Here is an 11,146-nt window from a genome sequence, read left to right as displayed (position 1 = left end):
AAAGGCATAACCTAATAATAGCCCTTTAAATGCAGGTTTTGTTTCAAATAATAGTATCACAAGCCTTTAGTAACTATCATTACGTTATTACTAACTTAAAGAAAGCTATTATAAATATAATAAAAAACAGATTATTAAAGTAATATACTATTAATATATTAAAGACAGTAATTATTAATCCCTTAATATAACTAAATAAATTAATAATAAGTAAATAAGTTTTATATTAATAAAATATAATATTTAATAAAAAAGATTATTAATTTAAGATTAAGAACTTTAATAGTTTTCCTATTTTAGATTATTAATAATTACCTAGCTATAATATACTTAAATATTAATTAATTTTACTATAAGTAATTATTAAAAACTAGATTAAAATAGCTAGGTAAATATTTACTTATTTTATTATTTTTTTTTTAATTACTATTAGCCTTATTTAAGCTATTATATAAAAAGTTAAAAGGTTAATAGCTTTAAATAAGGCTAATAGTAACTAAAAAAAAAAAAATATAATTATTAAAGCTAATTATATAATTTATATCTTTTTAATTATATAAAATTAACAGGCTAGTTATAGTTTAAGACTATAAAAGTAAAGGAATAAAGGTAAAGTAATAGTAAGGTTTAAAGGAATAAGGTTAACTCTATTTAGGTAAGTTAGTCAGCAGAAGTTAAATTGACTTCTATTATATTAATTAAATATATATGCCTAGGCATATAATTAACTGCCCTTATATTTAAATAAATAAAGTAAAATTAATAATAAAATAGTAGTTAAACTAGGGATTATATTTTATATACTTATTTAAATATCTTATTTACTTTAGCTTTTTAATATTAAATACTTTATAATATTAAAAAAGGCTTATAATTAAAAAATAAAATATTTAATTAAATATTTTATAACTTATATTTTTAAAATTAAGTTTTTTTTAGCTTTTTATATTACTTTTTAAAGCTATTTTTATAAAAAGTAATATTTAAAATAATTTTAAAAAAACTAAATTTATTTTTTTTAATTTAAAAACTATAATTTTAAAGCTTAATATATAGCTATAGACTTTAATACTTTTTAAAAAAGCTACTTAACTATTAATACTATAGGCTTTAAAGACCTTAAAGATAATAATTAAAGCCTAATTTTAATTTAAATACCTTAAAAAGTAAATTAAAAAGTATTATAATAGCTTTTTAAAGTTTATTATTAGTAAATTATATAAAGTATAATACTAAGCTTATTAAAATATTATATCTTTTAATAATAGATTTAATATATATTAAGCTTAATTAATATAAAGAAGTTATATTAATAGCTAATAAGCTAAATTCTATTTAATATTAAATAAATATCCTTATATACTAGTTTAAGTAATAAGTTAGTATATTAAAGTTTTAAAATTAAGATATTTAACTTTTAGTCTTAAACTATAATAATAAAGCTTTAGTCTTTATATAATTAATATTCTTATTATAAACTAAAATAGAAGTTATTAATTTATTTTTTTTTAATTACTATTAGCCTTATTTAAGGCTATTAAGCTTTTAACTTTTTATATAATAGCTTAAATAGCAAGGCCCTTATAATAAGCTAGAATTATAAAGCTTAAAATTAATTAAAGTTTATCTGCTTTAAGTAATATAATTACTGCCTTAATTAAGCAGTATAAGTACTGCCTGCAAGTCCCTTAATAGCTATATTAACCTTCTTTCTTTACCCTAGTTAAAAGAATACTAAGCTTAATATATTTATTATACTTCTATTAAATATATTTACTAATTTAACTTTCTTTTTATTAATTACAGTTATTAATATTTATTATAGCTACTAATATAATATTTATTATATAAAATAGCCTATAGCTATATAATTAGGCTTATTATATAACTTACTATAACTTTAATATAGCTATTAAGCTTGCTATAAAGGTAGCTAAAAGAAAAAAATATAAAGAGTTATATATAATAGTAATTACTATTAAGAAAAACTTTTTATTAAAGTATTAATTTAACCTTATTAAAATAGCTATTTTTAATTATAGCTTAATTAAGTTAATTTATTATATAAACCTTTATAGCTTAATTAAAGTAACTTAAGTTAATAATAAGCTATTAGCTCTTAAAAAGCTAGAAAGAGACTTAAATAAAAGTTATCTTTTTTAATTAAACTAGGTAGCTTTCTTTATTACTTTTATAAGTAACTTAAATATATATAAAAAGTAGCTTCTTAATATAGCTAAAAGGGTTATTATAGTAAAAGGGGAGCTGCTTTTAAATTAGTAACTAGAGGATAAGGTTAGGTTAGTATAAGCGTTATTAACAGGAATAAGACTTTAAGTAAGTTCTATATAGACCAGGCTAGTCATAGTCTAAGACCATGACAGCAAAAGGGCAGTATGTCTATATATAGAGTTAGATAAAGGCAGGGTAATAGCAGGGTTCTTTAAAGGAATAAGGTTAATTTATATAAGTTAGTCAGCGAAAGTCAAATTGACCTCTATTAATTGAATGCACGTGCCTAGGCATGTAACTAACTGCTCTTGTATTTAAATAGATAAAGTAAAATTAATAACAAAACAGTAGTTAAACTAGGGATTATTAATTTATAATAATTAGTAAGAATTTTTATAAGTAATATATAATATAACTGCTAGAGTTATAAGAGAAAGACTATAATTATAAAAAAAGTATTATAAGTAATTAATTAAATAAATATTAATATTTAAGTAATAGCTAAATTATTAAAAAGTAATAATTAAAGAAAATTAAAGTAATTAAGTAATTGATACTATAGTATATATAGTAAAGGTAGTTATAATATAATACTTATTAGTTCTTTTACCTTTATAAGCTAATATTAAACTGCTAATATTATTACTTATTTTTCTTTATATAAATATTACTATTAATAGATAATAATATTTTAAATTTCTTATAGCTTTTACTTTATATATATTTTCTAATAATTATATATAAGCTATTAATAAAATAATCTTTAGAACTTATATAATAGTTTAAATTAAAATTTTATTTTAAAGTTAATTTATATAAATATTATATAATTTATAGTATATAACTGTTTTTTATAATAATACTAATAGTATATAAATCCTAGTAATTTATAACCTTTAGTACTAGGTAAATAATATATAAATAACTATCCCTAGCTAGACTTGCTGCCTAATGCCTACTAGCTTAAATGCTAAGATAATAATAGACTTTCCTACTATATTAACTTCTTGCCTTTATATTGTGGTACGTAACTCCGGGTCTGGAGTTGGATAGGAGCTTTCTGAATTTAAGATATAGAAGCATAGCGACAACTGTCAACACATGCGAACAGCAATAACCTCCCAATTTCTTCAAGTGTTATCTCAGAGAACAAGGGACACGAATGCTCATGAGCGTAAAACCGAGACACGAGACTTTAACTCAGGTTAGTATACTGTGAAGCGGGGTGCGCTTATGATACAGGACGCAGTAAGGGTATCTCAAACCACGGGTTTGCTAGCTAGAACATTACCTCAAGGCAGTAGGTCCAGAATGATAGTAAATATATTTTGAGAGTGTGTGTGAGTTTTCTTGCACAGCCTATAGGCTGTTATCGCTCTGTAGAAACTGTACTTGGGAATAAAATATAACTTATTGTTGGCAGTATTAACTATTGTTATAAAGATTATGATGCGAGGTAAGGCGCACGGTGTTCTGCAGCTCTTGGCCAGCTTGAACTCTATATAACACTTCTCAACACACAGCTTAGGAAACTATGATGCGCTGACTTTTTTGTGTTTGGGCAAATGAAGAAGGCCCACAGTCCAATTATTGCCTTGTAGCGCGTCCCAGGTTATAAGTAGCTATCTTGAAAGACTGAGTATGATTTGCCTCTTATTAAGCGCTATGCTTAACAGTCTGCTCCTGGGGGCTCTTTTCAAGTTCTTCATCCTCCTCATTCCTCAGTCCCATATCCTGAACAGCAAGAACCGAGTCTGAGAAGACGTATGATTTAAACTTTCGGGTGGGAGTGCCTTTATTAAAGAGATAGTCAAGCTGTTCCAGAGAGAATCCTTTCATTTCTGGTAGAAGAAAGAAAACCCAGGCGACAGTAATAAAGGAGAAACTCGCCCACAGGAAGCCCTGATCGCATCCATGAGTCAGTATATGTGCTCTTATCTTCAGGGGCACTTGACTTACAATCTTTCCGCCGAGGTTTCCATATTCAGGATCCTGAAGAAATGGTGAAACAGAAGACGTAAGCAGGGCTATACCGAATCCAAAGAAGATGGACGTGGCAATGACTCTCTCACAATTACGAGTAGGTGCTGATTCGGCCGTAATGATCCAGACCAGTGGAGACTGAGCACCCAGGGAGCCCATCCAGATAAAGAGAAGGACCACCATAACCACTCCGGACGCCTTGTTTCCCTCAACCACCATTAATGCAGACATAATCACGAGAGATACACCACAAATAAGAGAAGTACAGATAACCAAGACGCGACGGCCAAACTTGTCGGGAAGGAAGTGACCAGTCAGTACTCCGACATAGTTGAGGCAGAAAGCACTGATAACATATGGGAAGATGTCGGTGATACCAGCATAGCCAAGGAAGAAGCTGATATAGTTGAGGATGTATGTGACGCCTTGAGCCTGGGCGAGACACTGGATGCCAACGCCAATGAGAAGGCGGCGCAGGTTAGGGCCTCTCAGCATATCCTTCCATCCTGCTGATGCTTGTGCACGATCCTCTTGGACTGCTAGGTGTATCTTTTCTACATAGCCATCGGCGTCGAAAGAGTTCATGTTCGTGGCGAAAAGTCGTTTTGCGGCGGTGGCGGCGGCTTCGTTTCGACTCCCGCAAGGTCAGTCACATTTGAACATGCTGCTGCATGGTATTGATAGTAAACATACCCCTTTGTAACCAACCATCTAAGACTCTCTGGAAGCATTGGAGCCATCATGATCAGCATGGTGGGCGCAAAAAGCTGGAGGCCAATCGGGATCAAGTAGCATGCGGCGGTCTGAAGTTGTGAGGTGCCGTAGACAACACCAGAAGCAGTGATTGCACCAACAAGCATAATATTCTGGTACATATTAACTGCAAAACCACGGGCAGCGGCTGTGGATGTCTCCGAGAGGTAGATAGGAACCACGTTGACTGCCATGCCCATTGCGAGAGCTGCGACAGTCTTTCCAACGACGAACTGGGAGTAACGAGGCGAACCAACGGCGCTGGTAAGTTCGATAACTATGCCGATGATGGAGATGGATGCAGTTGTCACGAGGGAGAGTCGCCGACCAATTGTTTCATTGACATAGGCGGCAAGAATACAGCCAAGCACTTCGAGTGTTAGCAAAGATAGAACATGGCAGGGGTTCATTGACAGCTTACTAATACCAACCGACTGTACGGCACTACCTGCTGAGACTTGGGGAGCAGTCAAGTGGCAGGTGTCTTTGCCATTGACTGTCTCGCAAGAGCCGTAATCGCGAAGAAAAGCATGCGTTCCGAGGATAGTTCCCCACCATCCATTGTCGAATCCCTGTTCCATCGTGATTAGCAACTCTGCTTCCATAAAACTTGATTAGCCGGCAAGTAAGAACACGAGATCATCGTACATAAAGAAGGGCCCCGATTGAGGCGATGGCCATGCAGCCAAGGCCAGAGGGAGTGGTGCCTTCGAGGAATTTTGGAGCCATTGTCTGATCGGAGTAAGTATTAAACGCGGCAAGGTTGATAGTTGGGAGCCAAGATTTAAGGAGTGGAGAGAGAATGAGGAAGACGATAAAGACAGAAAGACAGCTGATGATATATAATTGCTCAAACAGTGGCAAGACAGATCATTCCAATATGTATCGACGCCCGCAGAACCTCGAGCAGTCCATAAAAGCCTAGATGCATCAAGGGTGATAAGCCCGGGGTAATCTGGGGAAAGTCTGGAGACTTCCCGACACATTGGTAAGAATATGAAGAACAAAGGCTAGATTGTGGTTCGGATGTACGCACGATGACTCGCTTAAACGAGATAGTGCCAGATCTAGCACTGTTCCATATTAGCGTCTACTACTCAGCTGATTCAGAATACGGCGGCATTTGACGGACGAGCGGTCGACGGAGAGCCGACGGGTTCCGTCCGTCGGCCGTCCGTTCATGTCTCGTCAGACAGAGGCAAAACAGACTGGCAGACAATAGCCGGTCCATACACCATAAAAACAGGCACTGTTTGAGTTGCAAGCTATCTTCTGTATCATTTTCAACACCATCATTCACAACAGATCAATTTGTCTGGCAATCTCTTATCTCAACAATGTCTTACACTTCTGGTACTATTGCCGAAGATCCGGCCTATGAGAATGTTCTCCCACCCAATTTCATAAACGGCTACTCGTGAGTCTTGTCTTCATTTCCAATACACCTGACCAGGACTTAATGGGACTCAGCTCAGCAGCCTATCAGATCGAAGGTGGTGCTGCTGAAGGAGGGCGTGGACCCTCTATCTGGGACAAGCATCTCCATGAAGCCAATAAGGATCACGGAGACGTCGCTTGTGACAGCTATCACCTGTGGCAACAGGACATTGACCTGCTGAAGCAATACAAGGCCAATGGCTATCGATTTTCCGTTTCATGGTCCCGTATCATCCCCAAAGGTCAGCCGGCTGCTCTCTGAGACATCACCTACACCATTAACATGCCTATTTTTAGGTGGAAGAAATGACCCAATCAATGAGGAGGGTATCAAGTACTACGACGATCTTGTACGCTCCTTTGCAGTCCTATACTGGTAACATTTTTCTGACAATTCTACTTCGCATCTAGATCAACGCTCTCCTTGCTGCCAACATCGAACCAACAATTACCCTCCTGCACTTCGATGTGCCCCTTGGTATTCACGAGCGCTACAACTCGTTCCTAGCGATGGATCCCCGCGAGTTAATTGCCGACTTTACATTCTTCTCAAAGCTCTGCTTCGAGAGGTTCGGTGATCGCGTTAAGAAGTGGCTTACCTTTAATGAAGTGTGTTTTCCAGTATATGGCTCTACACTCTAGACCAGGCTGACTATATAGCCAGCCTTGGATTTTTCCTTCACTTCTGTCAATGGGCATGATCAAGGAATTTACCAAGAAAGACTTCTTCCGGTATGACTCTCTTGTGGTATCGCAGCACATGGACTAACAATGTCATCAAAGGGTCGGCCACAACACGCTTCTGTGCCACGCCGACATTGTTCACCTGTATAGATCCGAGTTCCAACAAAAGCAGAACGGCCTCATTAGTATCGCATTGGCAAGGCTCCTATTTGATCTTATTGTACTTGCTGCTGACTATCCTCCTGTAGAATAGCGAGTGGGTTGAGCCTCTGAATGATACACCTGAAGCCATCCGAGAGGCCAAGCTTAGTATTGAGAGAACCTTTGGCTGGGTAAGCACTCTCCTTCTTTATCAAGGTTTACATTTGACACGATTTGCTAATTGAAACCCAGTTTGCCGACCCTATCTGTATGATTCGTCTCATCCTGGTTCGGGTACTGATGCTCTGGCTAACACTCTCTTACAGTCCTTGGCACGCAGACCTCGTCCTGGTATCACTACGGGGAAGAATTCCCGCGACTCTCTGACAGTGAACTTGCTTCGCTTAAGGGTTCAGCCGATTTGTATGTCCCTTACAGGCTGACTACCATACCGTCATAAAAATGGTTCAATGAAACATTTCTAACGCTTGCCACTTCAGTTTCTCTCTCAACCACTATGGCACGACCTATGCTACTGGCCACCCGGTTCAGCCCAATGGCGATCCTCGATTTAACATGGATGATGTTGATAAAGTTTGGGAGAAGGACGGCGTCAAGATTGGCAAGCGAGGAGAAGAAGGTCATCCTCATATTGGTGAGCTTCTACCCTTTCACTTGTATTGAACCATTCATTTCAAGCAGGGTTGACTTGTTTTTCTTTGGCTTTAGTTCCCTGGGGCTTCAAAAAGCTTCTTGTGTATATCTGGGAGACCTATTGCAAGTCTCAGAATATCCCCATTGTGATATCCGAATGTGGATTCTCCGTCGAACACGAACAGCACATGTCGCTCGAGAAGATTGTCGATGACAAGGATCGTCAGGAGTACCTGAGTCTGTACATCAAAGCCCTCTGCGACGCCTCCAAAGAGAATGGAGTTCTGGTTACAGGATTCTATGCCTGGAGTCTCCTGGAGTTAGTCCCAGAATTCAACAATTATCCTTAGAAGCAAATACTAACCAGAAACCTAGCAATCTCGAGTGGCTATCTGGTTACGGACCAAGGTTTGGAGTTACGCATATTGATCGCGAGAACGGATGCAAGAGGACACCCAAAGATTCTACAAAGCTTTTAGCAGCCATCTGGAAGCACACCACTAAGGAAATCTAGAGAATATGCCCTGGAGTGTAAATATTCGGTTGATTCAAGAAAATAAAGTGCCATTTTTAAAAGCGATGAAGCCTGAAAAGCGAATGAACACCACACTAGCCTGACAAATAGCCCTCTACAATTACAATTTCCATATTCGTCGGAAAATACTTAATCCTTTACCACCAGAGAACAAGGCCAAAGCGGGCTCGCCCTATAACATGTCTGCAAATAATGCATCCATTTGGCCTTGATCTTGTGGGGGGCCGAATGCCCCATAGGATTCTCTATCACCCCATTCCGGAACAAAGAAACTGGATTCCGCAATATTGAATCCCATATCTGCTGGCTCGACCGCTGGAGGGGATGCAAATATCGCAGGGGCAGAATGCTCTCCGCTCTGGGGATTACCTGCCGGTTCGTTATCCTGGTAGGAAGTACGATCAGAATAGTCAGCGGATGGGCCCTGTAAACTACCAGAAGCACCTATGTTTGGGTTGGCATTGGGCATTCGAACAGCATTGAGTATATCGTCGCGCGTGATCTGTATCTTTTTGTGCGAGCCCGCAAGAGAATCTTGCTCCATGGTGCAGATATGCCGGATAAGGCGAGCACCACGCGCCGCGATCCCTGATCTGTCAGCGGAGGTGTTGAGTAGATCGACCAATGTTAGCAATCTCCTACGCCGGGCTGCCGCGTCTGGATACGACTTGTTCTCGCTGGCCGCATGGGCGAGATCAACACCCAGTACAAGACCAGCTGCTACTAGCCAGAGTGTTGTGTTCCAAAGGCGGTAAAAGATGGACGGCAGTCCTTTGTCAGCCAAACTGATGATAGTCTCTGAAGCTCGTGTGCAGGCTATTCGAGAAGCTTCATAGCGAGGATTCGACAGTGACTTGATATAGAATGATCGGTGAATCATATAAGATCGATAGGCCAGCATCATTACCAGGAACCGCCACACATAAACTGGGCCAGATGTGCTGGGGCTGGATTCAGCTGAATGTCGTACTGCCGCTGGCAGACCTTGGACTATCCGATCTAATTTCTCCGAGGCAGAGGTGACAATCTCATAGTTTGGATATTGGTTCGATGATAGTGGGCTGTAGACTTCATAAAGAACTCTCGCAGACTGGCAACAGGTGATGAGAAAAGTAAGAGAGTGAGCATCGTTGGTAGAAGAGGCGAAGGTTCCTTCATCAGTGAGATCAGGAAGAGCAGTATTGAAGGATTGTGCCGAGATAACTAAGGCACAAATTGTCAGCATATCACCACCAAAAGCTCTCTGTAGGCAGTCTCGCAACTCACAGCAATAGCGATGGTATGGTAAAAGATCCCAGTCACCCTCAATCAGTAGCCACCAAGCCCGGCGACCCATTTCTCGCCTTATTCGGTCATCTTCGGAGCTGCTGTGGCTATTTTCGAGTAGGTGGAGGTTCATTGCCCTCGCAATCCCAATGCCAACGTATGCAAGTAGCTGATGTGTATTTGAGTTTCCGGTCAGGTGAAAACAATATCGCAAAGTCAGAATTGTCTGGCATGCTGCAAGAGAGTGGTGAGTTATTCCACCGCAGCGGAAGAAGGTAGCGATACTACAGTCAAACCACTTTCTGGCAAAATGCTGAAGCCGCTGAGGGGCGTAACCCTGAGTCCTGGCGACCTGCTCGTCGAGAAAGAATGCAGCGTTACTGAGAACGGCAAAGAGGAGTGCCAAGGTCATCCCGTCGGGAGGTTGTCCTTTCTCGTAGAGAGTCCAGAAATCATTGTGCTGTTGCTGGAGCGTGTCGCGGCGCAGGCAGCCCGTGATCCAGTTGACGTTTTCGAAGTACGACTGTAGGAGGAAATTTGATTGGCTTGGCTCTGGGAGGGTTGCTAGGCATGAAGAGAAGGACGTTGGGCTGAACCACTGATGATTTGACTCTGGCAACTGGGTGCTGTCGACAACCAGTGAAGCACCTTGCCATCGTCTGTTTTCGCCAATCCCAAGTGCCGCCTCCTCCATTGCGCTCACCAATCCATTTTCTTTAACCTCGCGTCCATCATCGCTAACTGTAGATGAGTCTTGTCCTTGTTGCAGGCCAAGTACTGACTCGACTGTATCAAGCCGTTCAAGCACCCTGTCGAGCTTTTCTAATACCTCATGTTGCAGAACATTTTCGCGTCCTGGCTCTTTGCGGACTGGTCTGTTTCTACTGCCAGGGCCCTGCTGACGTCGACAGCTAGAAGCGGCGCCTCTCTCGTAGCACGCACGACAGGGTATCTTTTTGTCGCATCTTATCTTCCGTCGACTGCATTCTTCGCAACTCAATCGAGGGCGCGGTACCAAGTTTTCATTCGGCGAGCTTCTGTCACCTTGCGAGAACCCATGCGTTGAAGATTGTTGGGGATAGGCCATGATCTGCCGAGCTCTGACAATTTTGTAGTCTTGTGCCAGTGAGTTAGTAATGAAGCAGTAAAGATGTAGATTGGGAAAATCGCGTCATGCTGGAACCTTGTGTTTTTTGTAGCTGAAGAGTTCAGGTTCCACTCTTCTCTACTTTATGATTGGATAGCTAAAAGATGGCGCAGTAGTGTTTATCTGTATGGCTTACGTACATGATAAGCGAGTGAAACAGACAAGCGAGCGGAACACTTTTCTTCAGCTATCAAAATAGAAATTACCAGAAAAACACAACAGACCATCTGATCAATTGAAATCAATTACTATATTCATCACCAGATGTCTACGGAACTACCTGACAGGTCCTTGCATTATGCCCGGTCTCGCCG

At 39.1% G+C, this 11,146-nt stretch overlaps 3 protein-coding genes across 3 annotated transcripts; 1 reads left to right on the top strand and 2 right to left on the bottom strand.

Annotated features, from left to right (window-relative positions):
* Positions 1-3,888: 3,888 nt before the first annotated feature.
* On the bottom strand, positions 3,889-5,549 carry FVEG_14161 (hypothetical protein; the record flags this gene model as incomplete). Its single annotated transcript, XM_018903480.1, has 4 exons — positions 3,889-4,134; positions 4,192-4,849; positions 4,909-5,338; positions 5,390-5,549. The coding sequence occupies 4 exons, from the start codon at positions 5,547-5,549 to the stop codon at positions 3,889-3,891; spliced, it is 1,494 nt and encodes a 497-aa protein (XP_018762218.1).
* A 756-nt stretch (positions 5,550-6,305) lies between these two features.
* FVEG_14160 (hypothetical protein) lies at positions 6,306-8,398 on the top strand (the record flags this gene model as incomplete). Its single annotated transcript, XM_018903479.1, has 12 exons — positions 6,306-6,385; positions 6,439-6,647; positions 6,703-6,755; positions 6,817-7,014; positions 7,070-7,137; positions 7,189-7,309; positions 7,338-7,421; positions 7,483-7,498; positions 7,557-7,653; positions 7,731-7,885; positions 7,960-8,203; positions 8,260-8,398. The coding sequence occupies 12 exons, from the start codon at positions 6,306-6,308 to the stop codon at positions 8,396-8,398; spliced, it is 1,464 nt and encodes a 487-aa protein (XP_018762217.1).
* On the bottom strand, positions 8,341-10,835 carry FVEG_14159 (hypothetical protein). Its single transcript, XM_018903478.1, has 2 exons — positions 9,686-10,835; positions 8,341-9,622 (listed from the first exon to the last, which is right to left on the bottom strand). The coding sequence occupies exons 1-2, from the start codon at positions 10,770-10,772 to the stop codon at positions 8,592-8,594; spliced, it is 2,118 nt and encodes a 705-aa protein (XP_018762216.1). The 5' UTR covers positions 10,773-10,835; the 3' UTR covers positions 8,341-8,591.
* Between the last annotated feature and the right edge of the window lie 311 nt (positions 10,836-11,146).

The sequence above is a fragment of the Fusarium verticillioides genome (genome assembly GCF_000149555.1).
Source record: "Fusarium verticillioides 7600 chromosome Unknown supercont3.32, whole genome shotgun sequence".
Lineage (NCBI taxonomy): Eukaryota > Fungi > Ascomycota > Sordariomycetes > Hypocreales > Nectriaceae > Fusarium > Fusarium verticillioides.
Note: the sequence above shows the minus strand (reverse complement) of the source record. Positions and strands in the feature narration are given on the sequence as shown.